This window comes from Megalobrama amblycephala, linkage group LG13 (assembly GCF_018812025.1).
Source record: "Megalobrama amblycephala isolate DHTTF-2021 linkage group LG13, ASM1881202v1, whole genome shotgun sequence".
Taxonomy (NCBI): Eukaryota; Metazoa; Chordata; class Actinopteri; order Cypriniformes; family Xenocyprididae; genus Megalobrama; species Megalobrama amblycephala.
In genome coordinates this window covers 18,738,137-18,760,220 of record NC_063056.1, presented here as the reverse complement: position 1 = coordinate 18,760,220, position 22,084 = coordinate 18,738,137, and the positions used below count along the sequence as shown (strand labels likewise).

The 22,084-nt window shown below is 37.7% G+C and overlaps 1 protein-coding gene across 2 annotated transcripts; it reads right to left on the bottom strand.

The window, feature by feature from the left end:
- On the bottom strand, positions 1-21,791 carry LOC125244174. 2 transcript variants are annotated; one of them, XM_048154196.1, is made up of 11 exons: positions 21,622-21,791; positions 13,685-13,839; positions 10,853-10,950; positions 10,600-10,752; positions 10,355-10,498; positions 9,174-9,422; positions 8,382-8,759; positions 6,756-7,004; positions 6,569-6,675; positions 6,437-6,483; positions 1-593 (listed from the first exon to the last, which is right to left on the bottom strand). In XM_048154196.1, the coding sequence occupies exons 3-11, from the start codon at positions 10,905-10,907 to the stop codon at positions 563-565; spliced, it is 1,413 nt and encodes a 470-aa protein (XP_048010153.1). In that variant the 5' UTR covers positions 10,908-10,950; positions 13,685-13,839; positions 21,622-21,791; the 3' UTR covers positions 1-562. The 2 variants fall into 2 exon arrangements, with proteins under 2 accessions (XP_048010153.1, XP_048010152.1); XM_048154195.1 differs by having other exon boundaries at positions 13,685-13,800.
- Positions 21,792-22,084: the final 293 nt, after the last annotated feature.

Genomic DNA, 22,084 nt, shown 5'->3' with positions numbered 1-22,084 from the left:
TTTTGGAGTGAGAATGATCATACAATTTTATTTCATCAAGTGTTTTTATTTTACATTATGAATATTTTTCAATTGCTTTTTTCCTCAAATAAAGATATACAAGCAAATCAGAGAAAAAAGTTAATTTACAAATGTAAAAGAGCATTCAGAAAATAAAGAGGTAAGTGAAAACAGTAGATGAAAAATAATAGCACATTATAATGAGGCACTCTGGTTATATAAAATGTACAGATAAAGATTCCTTGTTTTAGTACTATACTATGTATTAGGAAATAACACATAATCTTTCACACTTTTATCATCCAGACAAGTTTTATAATACAGTATGTCATGTTATTTACAACCCAAAGGGATGCAGCATATTGTTTGAGTTGCATATAACATTGCTTTCTATCAAGCATGTTCATATAGCGTGGTTATGAGAGTATTTGACAATAATAAAATATACCAGCATCATCTGCACAATGAAGACTGTCAGTTCTGGCATTGAGAGTCTTTGTTGATACAACTGTACATTTACATGTACATGGTTATTTAGGAAAACAAAAAAAGCTGAGGATCCTCAGGTCTTGTAGAATCCCTTTGGCTGCGGACTGAGACAGAGAGAGAGAGAAAGAGAGAAACCAAACATGATGATGAGGATGATGCAAGGCTTTGCTCAACTGTATGTAAATGTGATTTCAGTGCATTAGCAAAATGTGTCATCTGCAAACTAATTATGCTAGGCATTTCTGAGCAATTTTTGCAATTATTTTAAAACAACTTGTCTAAAGGCCTGTTCACACCAAGAATGATAATTAAAAAGATAAATATACACTGTTCCAAATTATTATGTGAGTGACATCAATAGGAAGAAACATTCAAATTTTCGTTTTTTCAAAGAAAGTGTTTGTTTGTTTTATTTCTTCATATCTTTTTAGATAACTTTACATATCAATCTCAGACAGGTTTGTTAAATAGTTTGCCAGGTCTACTTAGGTAAATGGAAAACAACTAATATTGTGTGAAAACTGAATGGAGATTTGTGAGTGATTTAGAGAATTCACAAGAGAATTCAGTCAGATAAAGGCTTATTAAGGAAAGTTTCTGTTAAAAAAGATTAATTGTATTAAAAGGATAACAAAAAGCCTGTTGAGCAGCAAACATGTATTTGAAGCTGCTTATGCCGGAGTCTCAAGAAGCTCTCCACACAGGCTGGCGGTTGTGCGTAAAGTTGCATTTCAGCCACCTCTTACCAAAGATCGCAAAGAAAAATGTTTACAGTAGGTGTAGAATCCACAAAGTCTAATTTTTAAATAGTTTTATTCACTGACGAATGCTGTACTACAATAGATGGTCTAGAAGATGGATGGATTTCTGGATGGTTGGTGAGTGACTGCGACTCCAGCAAGGAGCTGGCAGGTGTTGATTTGGGCTGGAATATTGGGAAGTGAGATGGAAGGTCCCTTTAGGGTCTCTGCAGACTGTCCTCCAAAAAAACGAACCTATAGGTTGTTTTTCAAGCACCTTATAACGACCTATATTTACTTTTTAAAGTCATGCGCCCTCTAGCTGGCCTAAAAATAATGACAGTGTCATGTTACGTCATGAAATGATGTAAACTATCATTACCAATCAAAATACGTGTTCATTTAAATGCAATGTATGTACAAAAAAATGTATTGATATTTTGTCGATAGGGGCACAACTTTAGTAAATGCTCCTATGGGTCGTATTTCAGGGAAGTGACAAACGACCTATAGGTGTATTGGTTGGAGAACATGTTGTCCTGTCTCTGAGGGTGTCGAAATGACTTCTGCAAGATATTTGAAGTTTATAACTGTCCATTTTCTACTATGTTATAAAAACAAGGATAGTGCCTTTTGAAATAAAAGCATTTTCATTCAGGAAAACGCACTATACCATGCTGTAAAAAACACCACAGAAATAAAACTGTTTGAAAATGCATTTCTACACGCACTATAAACATTTCTCTTTGTGAGCTTTGGTTAGTGGTGGCCTGCATGGAGAGCTTCTTGAGATTCCAGAGACACCAGGAGCTTCACATGTTTGCTGCTCAACACTGGCTTTTTATAACTGCCATTTTAATACAATTAATTTGTTTGACAGAAACTTTCCTTAATAAGGTTTTATCTGAACAGTTCTCTTGTGCTGTAAATACTTTGATAATATCCATTTAGTTTTCACACAATATTAGTTGTTTTCATGCCTTTTGATAGACATTGCAGCATTTCATGCATTTCACCTACATATTGCATGAGAACTGCGACTTGCTTAACAACCTCTTTAAGTAAGTTTTCCATTCACTTAAGAAGACGTGGCAAACAATTTAACAAACCTGTCTGAGATTGATGCCAGTTATCTAAAAAGATATGGAGAAATCAAACAAACACTTTCTTTAAAAAACTAAAATTTGAATGTTCCTTGTACTGAAATCCTACTGATATGTCACTTGCATAATAAATTTGGCACAGTGTATTATCGTCCACTCCAGCGGACAATGTCGTTTTGTTGTTCTTGTCTGTCACTTTAAATGCTCACGCTCTTTAAAGCAGGATGGATTCTGATTGGCTGTCAATGTTTTTATCGTTCCAATGAGTTTCTCTGTGCTGCTGCCATTATAGCTGGGGTGTGAACTCTCCTATTCTTTAATACTGAGAACAATTTTTAGAACTATATTTTTTATTGTTATCTTTATAGTTATCCTCCTTGGTGTATTTCACTTGTATAGCTTAAGTGTCCAAATATGTTTTGGGGCAACTGTATGTGTTATTTTGAGAGAGAGGGTTGGCGCAAAACGTCTCGGTTACGTATGTAACCCTTGTTCCCTGAAGGAGGGAACGGAGACGTATGTCAGTAGTGACCGACAAATTGGGATATCGCTAGAGAGCCCTATCAGCTTCGAGAGAACTAAAACAAGCCAATGGAGATTGGCGTGCGATATTTGCATAATGCGCACTGCCCCCAACAGGTGGATATAAATAGGAAGCAGATGCAATCGCACTCTGTTTTTCGCTGAGGAGACAACTGGTGTCCGCACTGCAGCGAGGGTACAGAAACTGTGGCGACGGGACATACGTCTCCGTTCCCTCCTTCAGGGAACGAGGGTTACATACGTAACCGAGACGTTCCATTTCAGTTGGTCACGTTCGACGTACATCAGCAGTGTACATCAGCAGGGGCGAGTTTGCTCTTGTCCCAGTTGACCCGAAGACCCAACCGGCTGAGGTGAGCTAGACCATATCCCTGTGTTCGCACAACTGCTCTCGTGAGCTGGCCAGGATCAACCAGTCATTGAGGAACAATGGCCGCCTCCGCAACCTTCGCAAAGACGCGGCACGACAGGGCCAGCCCGAAGGGTAGGACCTTGTACTGATATGCTCGATCCGTGGAGAGGCAGAATCGAGACATGAAAGTACGCGTCCTTCAGGTCAGTCGCTACAAACCAATCCTGGGGACGGACGCATTCGAAAATGCGCTTCTGCATGAGCATCTTAAACGGCAGCCTGAGAAGGTACCGGTACAAGCCGCACAGACCAAGGATTAGCCGTAGTCCACCGCCCTTCTTGGGTACAATGAAGTAGGGGCTGTAAACCCTGACTTCAAATCGGCTGGAAGGACCGGCTCGATTGCGTCCTTCACCAGGAGGACAGCAATCTCCGCCCGGAGAACAGGTGCATTGTCCAGTGACACCTGAGTGTAGTGGACACCCCTGAAAACCGGGGGACACCGGGCGAACTGAATCGCATAGCCGAGTCTGATAGTACGAATGAGCCAGCGGGATGGGCTGGGGAGCGCTATCCAGGCTTCCAGACACCGAGCCAGCAGGACCAAACGCACCACAGACGTACCGGGAGTGGGGCAGCGAAGCAGAGTACGGGGACCCGACTCGGACGGCATGGTAGTGGCCCAGAGTGTGATCAGACTCTGCAAGGTAGCAGTGCGTATGGGAGACGGCACACGGGGCGCAGCCTGCACCATCACACTGGCACCTGCTGGTAAGTGAGAGGGGGCTGGGAGTGGCAAGGCGGGGCCTCACACACTGCCAGCCACACCCTCTTGGGACCCGGAGGATCAGAAAACAGTTCTTTGTGGGTACCGCTGGACTCCGGAGAGCCAGCGGCGGAACAGACCAAAATTCTCCACCCGGCCCTCCTCCGGGGAGGGAGCGATGCCAGCATCGTCTCCCGAAAGAACTGTTTACCTCAGCTCCAGGTCGCCTTATCTCCAGGACCGCTACCCGCTACCCAACTGTGTTGACTGCGGGCTGGGCGGGCTGGGTTTTAGGCCAGCTTGTGAGATGAGCGCATCGAGAAAGCGAACTTTGACGGTGACACATCCCAACAAGGCTAGCCAGGGGTGCTTCTGGACCACCATGGTGGACATAGTCTGGCCAGGGGCCTGCGCTATGACTTGCATCATGCGTAGCTCAACCCCGACTCAGAACTACCCATATGCAACGAGTGCTTTGGCCTACCATGGACTTGCCGGGGCCAAGACCCATGCAGGGCAGAGGTGGTGTGCCCGTAGCACTGCCACCCCACTCTAGAGGGTAGTGAGAGAGAAAAAACTTGCAATGCAGATTATGGCCCTTTTGGCGTTCCATATTTGACGCCAAAAAAAGGCTTAAAAACTGACAAGTTTTTCCATGCACTTCCGGGCTAAGACAGGGGGCGGGGGCAAGGCGAGTACGCGTCGCACAACGCCCCCAGAGGCCCGGGAAAGCATGGTTGTCAAGTCTGAATCTGATTCAGCACGAGCACACCACAACCGTGGGACGCTCAGCATCATCTTCATGTTCAGAGCCCAACAACACTCTCTCCAATGTAGCAGTCGACATCTGATCCTCTGCTGAAGCTCTGACTAAGACGCTAGGTCCCCCATGAGAAGGACCAGCAATCCATGCAGAAGCTACCAGCCATGTTGAACAGTGAACGTGGCCGTCCAACTGGACGACACACAGCGCACTGGGCGCCGACGTGGCCATGTTGTACTAAACATGAACCACCCACGAACATAGTCACAACATGTTTGTGATGCACTAGAGGAGTGGGGGGCCCACGGAGAATGGCTCGGCGGGTATTGCCCCACTGTGATCCTCTGGTCACCCAAGCTTATTAACCGAAGTAGTATTTTTCTGATTCAGAAAAATAACTAGATCAGGGAATAAGTGAGGGGACTCACCTCATTAAAAGGCATTCGAGTCTCGACCGTGCATTTAGAGCGCCAGACAACGCGCTGGGTTGCCATAGCTGTCAACCGGCAGCTCGACGGCACACAGCGTGCTGAGCGCTCAAGCCCTTACGAGAAAGGCGAGACAACAACGCGCCGACGTGGGCATGCTCTTATTTTTTTCACGAGAACATGAACCACCCACAAACACAGTCTCAGCACGCTAAGCAGACATGAGAGAAAGTGATTGTGGCCATCAGCGAGGATAGGAAACGACCACCTCCAGAAACGCACAGACTGAATGACGTCTTGAAAAAGACGCAGTGTCTGTCTGTGAAGCTCTTTCACTTCCTGAGTCACAAAGACAGAGGAAATTTCAGCTCTTTAGTGCCGAGGCATGCAGGGAGCGTGACCAGCGTGTTCAAACAAACACGGGAGGAACCGGCCCAAATCGCAAACTAAACAGCGTGGATTTACAGCGAAACAGATGTAGTTCTCCAGGCTCAGGCTCCACTCGCTGCTGTGCCGTCACTCCAACACCAAAGGCCGATGAAGAGGCTTGAATAGTCTTCTTTAGAAGCTGCAGGACACCAAAGTGTTGGCTCCGAAGCGAAAGACAGAGTGCGATTGCATCTGCTTCCTATTTATATCCACCTGTTGGGGGCGGTGCGCATTATGCAAATATCGCACACCAATCTCCATTGGCTTGTTTTAGTTCTCTTGAAGCTGATAGGGCTCTCTAGCGATATCCCAATTCGTCGGTCACTACTGACGTACGTTGAACGTGACCGACTGAATGGGAATGGGCATCTTGCAGTGGCACTTCCAGCGGCATCTCCAGCAATCATGCACTTCTTCGGCACATCTCCAGCAGCCGCGGCATCTGCATCTAGCAGCGGCACTTCCGGCAGCATCTCCAGCAGCTATGGACTTTCTGCAGCATCTGTCGCTACAGCCCCATCTCCAGCAGCCAGAGAATTTATTCGGCAGCACCTGCCACTGGCCAATTACATAATTTGATGTAATATTTTTTTAACTACATTGCTTGAGCCCCTGCCCCTTTGATCGCGAAAGTGCCCTTTGTGGTCGCATCGCGGTGCCCCCGCGTTCCCATTTCTCCCCCAAAGCCCCCGCGATTTCTACCGAGGGAGAACAATCTCTCCCCGCCGAAAGTGCTGCTGTGAGATGCCGATGCCGCACTTTGCGCCAGCCCCAGCTGTATTTTGAAAGCATCATATAGGCCTATAACAAACACCAAACTCACTTTTTGCAGCAGCAGTATCTGGTCTTGCGTCGTCTGTACATCATTATCTGTTAAGAATGAAAAACATATATATATTTTCACCTTTCAAACACTTCACAAATGACAGAAGTGTGCTAAACTACAAACATTTACCTGTTTGTGTCTGCGAAAGCCTATAATGGCGATAACAATGAGCAAGATGAAGACCACAACTCCACTGCTTATGGCAACACAAAGCCAGACGTCCACTGGAGCTTTCTCTGTGAAACAGTTTATTGACAGTGTTACATATTTTATTGCACATGTATCATTCTCTCCATCTTTCCTTCACTTCTCTTACCAATCTTTAATGATAGTGCAGCATATGTCAGCATCGTCCCGTTTTTGAGCAAGAGTTGACATTTCCATTGGCCATTGTGCTGCATTGTCACTTCAGGGATGGATATCAAATGTTGAGGATTGGGAGGAGGGCAGGAAGGAAGAGGACATTTCCAATCCACCTTTAGGTCAGAGGCAATTGAATGTCCCAATGTGCATGTCAGATTCACGCTTTGGCCTTCATGTACTCGAGAACCACCAGAAGAGTTAACTAGTAGAAGGAGAAGTGTACAGAGTTTAAAACAAGTAAGTCAAGAAGTTTGCATTGTAAGAAAAGTCTCAGAAATGTACATTCTCAATTTCAAGAGCTGCATGATTAATTGTTAATTGCGATCTCAATTCAAATACCCACGCGATATTAATTCCTAAAAGACAATGATTCGGCTATGTCACAGCGAACATTCAAATCTGCATTGCACTGCTGCTAATCTAGTTCACGATTCGAACTTACATTAAGTAGAGTAAAGGTTATGTGTATCTGGTGTGGGACATTCTAAAACGCTTAACGTGAAAAACGCTTAACGTGGCTTAATGTACTAAGACAGTGATTTTTACAGACCAAACTCACTAAATATCATGCTAATAAAGTATACTATGTGCAAAAAATCATATGAGCCCAAAATATGATCTTAACGCGTTTTATAACACGTTAAGCCTTTTTCTCCCATAGAAAACCGTTATAAGAAAAGGCTTAACGTGGATTAATGTACTAAGACAGTGATTTTAACAGACAATTAGAGGTGTTACTGGATACTTTTACTGCTGGAATAAATTAATAATAGTAACTGAAAACATACAACTTTTTCAGGCCGCTAGGTGTCAGTATAAGTCCAAGATTAATGCAACACCATTTAAGTTTAAATAATTATAAACATATTTTTAATTAGTATCTTTTGTTTGTACTTGGTATAACTATGAACTCGCTGATTCTTGAGATAAAAGACAAAACAGGTTTTAGATGTTAGTTTTTATTTTTTAATATTAAATTATGGATTTATGTTGTAGATAAAGATTCCAGCTAATGGTAAGGGAACATGAAAAAATGAAAAAAAATTCTAAAATTTGATTTTTATTAATTTCATAGCTTAATTTGTGTCAACTCCGTTAGATGCACTGAAAAGCATACTATTTTAATTTGATTCAAAGTATTCAATTATGTAATAATGGTGCTCAGTAATGGCACTAAGTGATAAAATACATTCTCTAAATTTTTTTTTATTTTCAAACTCTTATACAGTTTCTAAATTCCTGAATTCTTTACCCTCCTTTTTAATATCAAGCATTCCCGATTTATCTAGACAACTGCATTAAACCTAAACCAATTTCACTAAATGCAAGTACATTTTATGACCTAATTTTCTCAAATTTGTATGTGCCAACATACAAATATATATTATGTTATAAAGAAAAAAACTATTATGTCACCACATAATACACTTGTGCAGTAACAATCAGCAATGTTTCGTGTTTGGTGGAAAATGAAGCTTGTCACTGGGAAAAATATTATGGAAGTGCTGTCACAATATTGACTGAAAGTAGTTAGTATTGTGGTTAGTTACTAGACCCCCAACACTTGTCATTCACCTACCCTGCAGAACCTCCACCTTGACTTTTGTGCTGAGGGTCTTGCTCTTGAACTTCAGGCTACAGCTGTACTCCCCCCTGATCTTCTCTGATACAGGTAGATTATGAATCGATAGATCCTTGTCTTTTAACTCTCTTTCCTTGACCCTGCTATTTGTGCCCGGTGTGACATCCCATCTGACCACGGGACCAACACTGAGGCTGAGGAGAGTCTGAGGCTGGTTTTGATCGCTGAGAGGAGTGAAGCTCCAACTACCACCCTGGAGGCCTGTCTCATTTAACACGGACCAGGGAATGTTAGATGACAGGGAACATGGGATGTTGACTGTAGAGGATGAGGAGAGAGAGGTATAAATCGGATCTGGAGGAGAAGGGGAGAGGTCTAGAGGAAAAGAGATGAAAATAAAGGGAACATTATTATTATTAGCAATTTGTACCAGCTTTGGACGTAAAATAAAATAATAATAATAATAACATAATTAATAACATAATATGAATGAAATAACAGGTGAATACATATATTATATTAGATTGTAATTATATTAAATATTGTTTATATATTTACATTTAGCATTACAAAAAGTGAGAGTAAACAAGCTTTTATCAGTGCTCCATCATTATTCTGCTAAATTTGACATATTTCACCATATTCCTCCTACTTATAGATCTTGACTGTAATCATCTTCTTCTGTGTTTCTTGTGTATTTTTCATTCCTTATTGCTTTGTAAACAACTCTCAGAATGTGAAAACTAATGAATGGATAGATACACTGAGTGTTTAACAACTGCGTCTCACCTATCACAAAAACAGTTGTTGTTGCTTTAGTTTCTCTCCCGTCATAATTCACCTGGCATGTCCAAACACCACTATGACACCTGGACACATCTTTGACTAAAATCTTCTCTCTGTAAGACTTGACTTGATGACAACCTGAGTTTTCAGGTGGAATCCATGTTATACTGGGCCTCGCTGAACTCGAATCAGTTTTACATTCCAGAGACAGAGTCTCACCAAACATCACGGCTGGAACTTTGGGTATAGTGACTGAAATAGAGAAAAGGGTGTTGAAAGGTGGAATATGCAACATTAGATAATCTTATCATGTAATGTGTAAAGTTATAGCTAAAAATATCAAAGTGTATGTGAGAGTGGAGTAACCCATTTAATTCTGTTCATACTGCCAAATATGCAGCGCAGAATTAAGATTAAAATCGTTCTAGTGGGTAAATTATATGACTTAATCATCGTCTTTATGAGTTTAGTAAGATTGATGATTATAAAATATATTCATAGATTCTTTGTTTATGTATTTTTTCTTTTTTGCAGTTCAGCCCTATGACACAGGGGGCAGACTACTTCTGCAGTGTTCACATTCTGAATCGAGCTCATCAGTATGTGTAGAGTCATCCAGTCATCTCTTTGAAAAAGGAACTAATAGAAAAACTCATTTTAATTCTCACCTTGAGTGTTTTTGGAAAATATATGAGAGCAATTAACAGAAAAGTTCACCCAAAATAGAAAATTCTGTCATCATTTATTTACATTTATCATTTATTTATGTAACATTTTGACTTCTGGGGAACGAAGAATTTAGATTTAGATTTATTTATTTATGATTTTTTTATGATTTTTATTTATTTATTTATTTATTTTTCTTTCTTTCTTTCTTTCTTTCTTTCTTTCTTTCTTTCTTTCTTTCTTTCTTTCTTTCTTTCTTTCTTTCTTTTTCTTTTTTTGTCCATACAATGAAACTCAGTGAGGTCCAGTGTTGCTTTTTGAACCCACTGATTTCCATTGTATGGACAAAAACAGCTGAAACATTCTTCAAAATATCTTCTTTTGTGTTTCGCAGAAGAAAGAATGGCATAAGGATGAAGCAATTTTTGAGTGTACTATCCCTTTAGATTTTGTGGCTGTAAACTTTGGGTCTCTTTTTTGCTTTTTGTTTCTCACACACTTTCTGTACTTAGTCTTACCATGGTACAGTTTGTAGATCTTGACATAAGTAGACGTTAGTACATGTTGTTCATTGCGCCAAACATCAAAATCAAAATCCTGTACTGGTGAGATTTGGAGATCGTAATTCGATGACAGAGAGGCATGTGTTTTAACATTTTTCCCTACAAAAGACAAACATACATGTGCAGTTATATCAAACATGGTAGCCTGATTATTATTGTGGAGAAAAAAGGCATGAACTCAGTAAAAACATGCATCTCACCCAGTTGGATCCCACCCTGAGGGTTCCTGCTGATAGTTACATTTTTATCTGAGGCGCGGAACCAGTTCACATAAACATTATCTGCTGTTACTGATGAATCTCTAGGTATGGTAACGTTCCCTCCAATCTGTGCGTAAATTACTATGGGGCTTTCTGATGATAGAAGAACACATCAGTCAGAAGAAGAATGCTTATACAGACTCAATGTCATGCTCTTCAACATATAACAACTGTCAAGATATTTGCAACTTACCTTGTGCTTTGAGAAATCGAACGAGTAGCGATATTAGTATCCAACAAAACATCATTCTGTCCTCAGAGCAGAACCAGAGAGGATGTTTGAAGGGTGATCTGTAAGACATAACCATAGAGAAATGTACTACCAAGAGCATCACACAGCACAGAGGAAGGAAGGGGCTTGTGGTGGGCTCAGATTTTTTTTTGAGTGATTGAGAGAAACGGTAACAGAGACAGTGCAGGATGGTGAGGGGGAGACAGAAGCTTTGTGGTGGGCTATGGGTTACAGACATAAAGGAAGACAAGAACCAGTGAAGAAACATGAAAAACAACAGCTAGAAAGACGGCAAGACAAAGACGCAGAGAGGTGTGTCTGTGGTGGGCTGAGATTGTGCGGGGAGTATATTCGTATCCCTCTCAGTTTCACCTCTTCACCTCCTCCTCCAAAACACCCCCTCTCTTCCTCCCTTGTTCCACGAAAGGCGGATCTCTCCACGCTTACACACAGAAAAAAGAACACCACATGGCGCTGCTGGTGGTGTCGCTGAGCTTGGAGTGCGGTGTGCGTTATATCTGTTATATCTGATCTTGGCTTTTTTCTCTTTTTGTGCATGTGATTCACACAAATCTCTCCTTTTACTCCTTCTGAAGAGATAGAGACAATTCAAACTGCAGACTGATTTGTTACAAAGTGCACTCTGTAAATCCTTTAATGTTTGACTTTAACTTGTAAAATTCTTTATATTTCTCATATTTAGATTTCTAAATTAGCAACGCCAAGGTCATGGCTTTGGTTCCTAAGGGATGCATGCAAATGTATATTCCATATGGCTAATTACGCATTATTTCGAACTATATGTTGTAGAATTTTTAGTACTTTTAATAAAAATGTAACTGACATGAACAAAAGGTCACAAACTGTTCTATGCAGTATATTATTGCGTACTCAACTATATTGGTGCAAATTATCCAATGTAGAAGTTATATTTACTAAACATTTACTTAAAAGAGAAAGTACATTTGTTACAATAAATATATAGGTTAAATGCAATGTAAATCACTTAGGAATAATTGTCTGCCAAATACGTAAATGTAACGTATGACTATTTTAAGATAAAAACGCTCAAACATAAATGCACAGTTAAGAAAATTGAATTATATACTGTGAAATGATATTGTTCCAACTTGATTTTTTTTCAGTTTTGGTTTTAAAATTATGTTCTATTATTTTATTTTTGATTTATCACTGATAACAAAAAGTGGCTGTTTAGATTCAGTTTATCAAGATTCATAGTATGAAGCATTGAATTTATATGTAAAATAATACAAGATAAAGCTGTTATGAAAGAAATAGGATTTTCTTGTAACAAATGTACTTTCGCTTTTAAGTAAATGTATAGTTAATATAAATTCTGCTTGGGATATTGAGTACGCAATAGTACATAGAACAGTTTGTGACTTTTTGTTCATTCCAGTTAGATTTTTATTAAAAGTACTAAAAATTCAACAACATATAGTTCAAAATAATGCGTAATTAGAGTGGGATACTAAATATTTACATGGGCCTCGTGGTTAATGCTATTTATGCATATATGATATGGCTTAAATTGGTTTATTTCAGTATAATAAAGTGCAATTTTATATTGAAAAAAAGGGAAAAAATAAAGAATGAAAGAAAAAGATTTACAGGCACACTGTTTAATCAATGGCTAATGAAATCATTAATCAGCAGCACTCAATGATCGGTGGTTGCATCCTGGAAATGTAAGCTGTTTTTTGGGTAAAAAACATCTGCCTTATAAATAAAATATAAAAGTAAATTTAAAACCGTTAGTTGCGACATACAAATATAACAGTTTCAACCATTATTGCTCTGATTCTGAATTAAAATTTCCCTTTATATTGCTGCCATATAATACAAAAACGTCTAATGGGTGAACTTAGCAATTGTAATCTGATGTAAGTTTTAAGTATCTAGTGAAGCAAAGAAATGAGGGAAAAGTTTGTGAAGAATGAGAAACAGAACAGAGGAAGAAGAAGCACACAAAGAAACACAAACGACAGATGTAGAGATAAAGACAGCCAGAGACTGCACCTGAACAACTAACCCAGAAAGACAGATGATCAGGGCTGTGGTCAGGATGGAGGTTAAACAGTAAACAGACACACAGACATGGAGGAGAAGGGAGGGGAACATTAGTAAGACCAAGAAATTGAAACAAAACTTTCAGAAAAAAAGTAATGGACTTAATTAAGCATGTTTTGTTGTTGTTGTTGTTTAGATTGAGATCAAATTCAAAGCTATTTTAATGCTTTACTCAAGTGCTATTCCTTCAGTTTAGTACTAAGTACAGAGGAAATATTAAAACTGATGTTCTAATAGCATGATATATTATAATAGATTCGAAGACAGTCCTTCAGTTCATTTTCACAGCATTGCATTCACCAGAGAATATACGTCTGTGTTACATCCCTTGTACATCTGATGTCTTATGTTTTATATTGTGTATAGGAACGTTTTCTAGTTTCTGTATGAACCAAGTTTTTAACCATGTAACACGTGCCGTCAGTTTAATCGAACCGAAAATATAGAGTGCAAAGTCTAATTCCTGTTAATTTGTTAAATGTAATTAATCCATTAATTTCTACAGTATTATAGACTTCACAGTAAATAATGTAGGTTTATTTAGTTTTTCATTTCTAAGGAAATATAACTTTAAAAAGGTAGAAAAAGGAATTGATCCCCTATTCTGATCTAGAGAAACATAAAAACAGATTAAATTAAATCATCCATAATAAAAACTGATTAAAGTTTATAATTAAATGTACATCTACTAAATATACTCACCTTATGAGCAAAATACTTTATCGTTCCTCTTCAAAGTTGTGCAGCGGATGTGTTCACTTTCAGGCCAAAATATTTCTATTTAACCTTCGTTGACGCCTCCCCTCTGTCTGATTGGCCTGAGAGGTGAAAGAAGACGTCCGGTTATTGACATGAAGCTGTTGAATTAAACAGATTTTTTTTAGAGAATTTGGTTTTTTTGCATTTTCCCCTTTTTCCATGGAAAATCTGAGTTGTCGCTAGAAAATGTGTACAATAATTACTTTTCTAACCGCATTAATTTCTCCCTCTAAAACATTATTGTTCGAACAATATAATAATTCATAATAAATATCTTATACGTAGGGAATTTTACATTCAGATTAATGTTGAAAAGTTTAAATGACAATAATTAAATGACATAAAATTTTAACGTTTTGTAAGTTTTCAGATGATAACCAGAAAAATTGAGACATTGTCGTGTTGCGCAGCAAAAAGTTCTGAGTAGGTTTTTCTAGTCTGCAATAAATAATGACAGATATATTTTATTATCATATAAAGACCAACATGTTCTGTGAAACCTGTATCCTACTTTATTTTGAATAGCCTAGTTATATAAATTAGGTTTTTCTGTTTTTGAGGTTCGTTGTTTGTTTGCCACATCATTGTTTAACTGATCATGTCCATTTATACTTTTAAATCTCAGTGTCAGTACCATGAGCGTTATAGATATGTTATCTAATCCTCTCCGTTTAAAAACACTTTTTATTACGAATGAACATCTTTATCAGCACATGACCCTCCAAACCCGACAGAAGAAACTCTTTCTATTACTCTTTTGTCATTTAGTTGTTCCATTTTCCTTACTTTTCTGAATAAAGCATTACATACAATTTTATCATCTATCATCCGTTTAAAGAGATCCGATGCCTAATTTTACTATTAACCTGCACCTGGGACTCGAGTGCGTATGCGGCTTGAGCAAATATGAGTGGAATGTTACAACATATAATGACTGTACTATGAATAGATAATTCAGTGTAATTTGTATAACTTAAATAACTGAAAGTCATATACAGACTTTAAAATGGTTAGTTGTACGTTCACAGATCAATTTGATTTGATAGAGAATTTGAATAAAATGTAGATGCCCAGTACTGTAAAGTACAGGAAATATTTTCTTGATGTAATTGTTATTTCTAAAAACACACACAAAATCACAAAAAAAGGACAGATTTTGAAAAGTATATGAAAGTGCAAATGATGTAATATGCAATTATGAGGCAAATATGAAGATCAAAATGCATCCAAATATAGATTATATCATTTAAAGGAGCAATGTAATGGGTAAACTGAAGATTACCATTTCTTATATTATTAAAATAAATTAGCACAACTCAAGTTCCTCTAAAAATGGACTGATCTCATACAGGGTGTATATTAACTTTTTTTTCCTGTAATGTATTACTTCTGCTTCAAGATGAATTTCAAACCAATGCAGTTCCTTAGTGGAAAATAAACTAAACAAATACTGAAATGAAAGCTAAAGAAAACGATGCGAAACCAAATGATGTTTAGGATAAGAGAACAAAAAAGAGACAGATAAAAATTTCATGTCAAGTCAGCGTCTTTCGGCACAACACTTCTCTTTAGAGCTCCTCTTCTCTTTAGAATTTATCTCTTACATTTATACTTTGTAACTCACCAAAACAAATAGTTCATACGCCCAAATTCATTGACTTCTGATTCTTATTCTGATTATTGTGTTTGATTTGCATTTAAGAGGATTAAGAAGGCCAGATCGATTCACAAGTCTTCTTACACGCCTATTTAACCAAGCTGCACTTTTAAAAATGAAGGTTCTTCAGTCGTTCTTTGCAGCACTTCGGGTTTGGCAAAGAACGCTTTTCTTAATAAGAACCAACGCTGCAAGGATTTTGAGTTGGCTATATGCTTCTTTGGTGATGAAGAAACATCTTCATCTTATATTTTCAGCTCTTCAGCTCAGCATATTAGTTTCTGGGTTCATGAAAGCACAAGTGCATTGATGTCCCAGACAGCAACAAAGTGTCGGCCCAGATCCGGCCCACATTTGGTACATGTGGATAACATGCGGATCAGATGCGGGCCGGATCTGGGCCGACACTTTGTTGCTGTCAGGGGTTGTTCAGTTTTGTTAAGACACAGAAAAGGTTCTTTGTGGAACTTCGAAGATTATCCAACGACATCAGTATGTAAAACTGTAACATGTTTAAGAGTGAATAAAGCATCCTGCAGTAAAAAAAAAAAATACATTAAAGAAAAGCAAGAGAGAGGGGCAGGTACTCCAGAGCATCTTTCAGCGCTGTAGGACAGGAGTGGTTTGCTAAGGGGAACCACATGAAGGTTGAAACAAACATGTTGCCTGCCTCACATCTGTGTCTGAGGTTTCACCTCTCTGTCATTCTCGCTCTTCCTGCCATGCATCTTGTTCAAAAAAAAATACCTTTGGCTCCATGCAGATCTTTACTCTTAAGATCACTATTTTATCAATATATCTACCTCTCTATCTGTCTGTCTATCTGTCTATCCACATTCTCCTTGATTCTCATTTTTCTCTCGGAGGTAAAAGGAAAGACCCATTTTAGAGGGATCCCTCATTACTCACAGACTGAAAGAGTGTCGAGACACCAACATAATCATTACCGAAAGAAAGAAAGCAAGCAAGAAAAGTGGGCGATTTATTTCAATATGTCCCATACAGGTTTTCGTTACGTGTTTCCCCTTCAGCAAGTCATTTCTGTTTGTACTCGACTGAAGAGCCAAAGACTGATATTGTCTTCATCTCCCACACATCTTACCTTGTAACTTGTAAAAAGGACATTTTGGGGCAAATAATCTACACTTTTCTTTTTTCTTGCCATTTTATCTACAATCTGGTTTGCTAAAATTATGCGATAATTATGCATATATTGTGAAAAATTTCCTAAAGCAGCGTGACTAACAGGGGATCCCTCTACCAGATCTGAAATTTCAGAAACGTTTAGTGATTCACACATACATCTGCTTAGACTGTGGGACGTAGGAAATGTTGAAGAAGTCTGAGGTGTGCAGAGCACTGAAGAAGGCTAAGATGGACGCCATTGCAGGCAACAGCTTCTGGGTTTTCTAGAGTAAGAGTTTCACATGGTGAACGACCTGTTTTGAAAAAGGGAGTGGAAATTACATAGAAAGACAAATTGCATTTGTCTCTTTCGTTCTTGAGTTTTCAGTTACAAACCTCCTCCATTTAATGAGGTCCTGTAGGTTTGAAATGCAAGTATGGCTAAATGTCAGTGGAAAGAGATGTCGAGAGAAAGAGAGATTACTGACATTTGGTCTGAGGTTTACGAAAATGTGTATTTTTAGATTAATGTACAGAAGATTAGATCATATTTTAGACTGCAAATTTCGAAACCTCACAGTATAGATGATGATTCTGTTCCGTTGCGTAATTGTTGTGTTCACGTCATTTTATTTCTTGCACGCTGTGTTTTTCTGCTGATGGGCCTATCCGTAAATGGCCCGTTCTATTAATGTATTTTCACAGAAATGCTTAAAAAGTCATACATATTTTCAGAAATCTGTCATCTATAGTGTCATTTCTTATATATACTTGTTTTCATTTTCGTTGTCAAGTGGAGTTCCTTTAAATTCAAAATGTAGTTTGTTTTTGTTTGTTTTTTTTTTTTGTTTTTTTGGGGGGGGGGGGGGTGAGATCTGGTTAACATCTGGTTAAGATGATGCTTGTTTACTGTGCTGAGTTGAATGAATCACTTGAACATCCTCAGTGTCTTCTGAGAGAAGTTAAAAAAATGAAACATTAAAAAAAAAAAAATTTACTGACTAGAACTTATTGAATGCCTCTTTCATAACAGCAAACCCAGATCATCCATAAAGGATAAAGGTCCACATTTGTTGTTTTCTTTCTCATGAATACTTTACTGTTCCAGAATTAAACTACCGTCAGCTAGGAAAACACTCTGACAAAATGTGTGGGATGTGTGTGGGACAAAGCTGAAGTGAGAGGATGAGAAATAGAGAAAAATGTCTGTATGACACACTTTGTGAAAGAGGGAATCCTGCTCTCATTATGAAAATTACTCCCTCCTTCATAACAGCAGCACTCTAAACACCAGAAACAAACACAGATGCACTCTCTATTTTTAAACTTGTTAAGGTCACTGTTACACACTCATTGTCAAGTGCTGCAGTAATGAAAATTAAGGGTCACACCCATCACATAACACTGGACCACACAAAAAGGATGTTTCCTTGACTATTAAAGCACTCTTAATTCCTCATCCAAATGTGATTCCAAATCCAATGTAGATTCTATGAAACACAAATGTATTCTGGAATCAAGATGCTGACTTAATGATTTACTGCCTCATTTTTCATCATTTACAGTCAGAGAAGGATTTTTTGCTGAACTGAATTCTCAGAAGATCAAGAGATGTTGTCCGATGATCGTATTTAAAAGTACATAAAATACTGTAAACCAATCGTGACTTTCATTATATTGATAACATCTAAATGACTCTAAAAATCCAAGCTGCTAAAAAAATTAACATAAGGTTAAGAACTTAATGTTCATTAGATTTTACAGAAATTAATGCTCTAAAAATTGCACATCCTTGTGCCGCTAACGACTCGTTCCACATTTGTCTGACTGATTCTTTTGATTCATGTTGATTCCTTAAATTTTGGGTCAAAACATCTGCTGACTGCTACTTTAATTAATGTAGGAATGCCACTATATTAAAGATTAATATTCATGTGTGGCATATTGCATACATACATTGTCCAAACTCTCCTTCATAAGCTGACAAAAATGCATGTATGCGCAAAGTTGAACTGTATGCATGTATGTATATATTACAATTTCTAATGCCATATTGTAAAAAAAAGGTTTAAATGATGTATTTAATGTCCCTGTGTGTATGGATACTCTTAAAGGTAATGTAATATGTTGAGCTTATTATTCTGTTATTGGACAGATTGTACGTTGCGTATAACAAATGCATGCGCAAACAGCTGATACTGGATTTTATGATTGTGCCCATTTAATAATTTTGATCCATATTTTTTTCATTGAAACATTTTGTCTGTCCTCCACTTCAAGTTTTGTTTCTATCAATGAACGAAGTGCCGCTTCACAACTACAGGCCGCTGCATTAAACAGCAAACGCTAGAGATAAAATACACTGTTGTTTCATACTGTGATTATTAATGCTGCTGTATCTACAACCATAGACAACACAAGTTAAGGTAACACTTTATTTTAAGGTGACTTGTTTACAAGTTACATGTACTTACTATTGTAATAAATTATGCATAATTAAAAGCAACTAACCCTAAAACAAACCCTAACCCCATAGTAAGTACATGTACTTACTTAATTAAAATTCAGTACTTATTTATGTAATTACACTGTAACAATGTCACCTCAAAATAAAGTGTAACCCAAGGTGATTATTAAAAAATGTCAATATGTTTATCGTTTTCTCACTGTGCTCCATGAGCTGCATCTAAGGTCAAAAGTGCTCTTGATATGTTGAATTTTGGAAAGATGTTTTTTAATCGGGCGGTACATCAAGCCATGACAGAACGAGATCAAGTCGCCAAAATCTATTAAAGCTCCTACGGTACAGTTGTCTCTACATGCCGTGCCGCTACACGAGAATAGTTTATTGTTGCATAAAGTCAGTTATGCTGGAGTGATATCTTCAGAAAATACTTAGCATGATATAAAAAGCATGTTATATAACCATACCCAGACATTTGCAAGACATTGCTATACCCTGACAAACAGAATGTCTACATGACATCTTCGAGTTTTATTCACCTGAGGGAACACAATGTGTTGGACTCTTGAAAAAGTATATATACTTTTTATTGATGTCACAAGGGATAGCAGACCTACTTCTAAATTTTGTTTGGGATCTTCAACAACAGGCAGTGATGTCTGATAATCATGCAGTTGTTGTTTTTTTTTATGATCGGGCATCTGTTTGTATTTCTTTCGAAACTCATTGGCGTCAGAACGTATTTGGACACCTAAGCCACACTTAAACATATGAATACCATTGCATTAGTTAACAAAATATCATATCAAATGGTATTGTTATTGTTGTTTTTAATCTCACAATTTTCAAGCTTACTATTTGACATTATTTGACATTAACTACTTGAGGTATTGTAAGTGATAAAACAATAGATGAACCCCTAGTTTCACAGACAAGGCAGACTAAAATGCATGTTTGAGCTGATTTTTGACTGAAAACAACGTGCACTGACATAACTTAAAATATGTCAGTGCCATTGTTTTGTCTCAAGATACACATCAGTATTTTTATACATTTATAAAAGCTAATTAAATGTCCTGGCTTAATCTAAACCCTGTCTGTGAAACCAGGCCTTACTTTTCAAGACTAGAAGGATACTTGGGTTGTCAGACGAGTTCATGTGATACACCTGTGGTTACTCTGTTTGTGAACTTGGGAATTGACTTCATACATCCACTAAAAAGCATCTTAATACCAGTTTTGAATGCATACATTTGGCAGACTCTCATCCAAAGCAACTTGCATTGCATTCGATTGCATTTTATCAGGTTCATGCGTCGCCTTAAAAGCAAACCCAACACCTTGCCGTTGGTAAAATCAGAAAAGTTAGCTAGATGACGAAAGCTCTAGCAGCATTGTGGATGGATTTTCATTAGTAAAATTGAGTGGAGGGTGAGGATGGTTTCTATTAAAAATAAATAATTCATAATCCAAAAGCTGTCCACAGACTTCGTTTCCTGCACAGACGGAATCAAACAGGGAAAGGTCGGCATTTTGAAGAAACCTGTACCTTGAAATTTTTAACCAACATATCCGTTATGTGATATAGGTATACTAGTGAAAAATCCTTTCCAATTTATATGTAAAAATTATCTAATTTTGTGAATTGTGTTTATGAGAATGTGCTTTTTCTGTTCAGTATTACCTAAATGTACACATTTTTACTTTTAAATTGATATCTCAGGACCTCAATTCCTCAATCAATGATTTAAAGTAAATGTAGCAAATACAAAAAGGCAAATAAAAAAGTATTCAATCGCACCGATTCAGTGTATCCGCGTGAACATTAAACGCATCACGAAACTGTTGAAACTTCATAAACCTTCAGCATATTACACAAGATTACAAAACACTAAACCTGAACACTACTTAAAGTCTTTGACTTAATCTTCACCCAGTTTATAAGAGTTTGTCTGTTGACAACAAATAATTGTGAATTTTCAAGTAATGGTTCTTTCTGAGGCCTTGGCCTACAGAACAGCTAGAATTAAACACAAGTGACTTAATAATACGATGCCTAATATCTGTTAATATTCTGCACAGTGAAGACTGACACTTTTAAATCTTGTATGTCTATAACAAGAGTAATAAAACATAATCTACAAATGCACATTGACAAACACAAAAACTTATGCAGTAAGACATAAGAAAAACAAACAAACAATTTAGTATACTGTCTATATATCAATACACCTAAAAATGTTTCTTAAAATGCTCATTAATGTTATCATTAAGCTATTAAACTTTTGTTTATCATTCAGTTCCATGATTACAGACATCACACCAAAAACGTCAGATCGGCATCCGAAACATTTGCGCAAAACTTCACACTACAATACAATTTTAAAACACTATATAGGCCTATGACCATATTATTTTAATGAACAAAACAAGCTGCTTGTAAACATCATTAAGGAACAAACACATCTCCACCACTGTCATTTTGAATGGAATGTTTTATAGCTCATCGTTTGTGTCAGACATTTAACAAATCACCTTTGGCTTTATACGACAAAACACATATATCATATACATGCAGACTAATAAAAAAAGCAGCAGAGTTTGTGTTTGCCATAGTAACAAAGCAATACTTACAGTTCCGATGAAAAGTGTGTTTGTGTGTGTTCTGTTAAGGAACTCAGAGCTACACTGACATTTTCTTCCAAACACACTCAGTCACACACACAGGACAGGAAACTGCAACGTGATTCGCGCAGCTCTACACTCATGTGTCTGTGGTATTGTATGCCTTTGTTTTTACTTTGACACTTCAGTGCTATTCACCTCTATATCATTGCCACACATCATTCATCACACCAAAGGCCTTCGGTCTGCTTCAGCGAGCCTTTCCTAGAGCTCCTTTCGCTTGCATTCCGATGTCTTTTGTATTTTTATACAGTGCATTTTTATGTTAATACTATGACAGAACACAGACACACTTTTGTACTCAAAATCAGATTAATTTTCTTCATATGAAAGTATAATTTATTCATTGCTGTATATAATTACATAAAAAATAAACATTTGAGTCATTTGTTCTTTTTGTTTTGATGTCTGT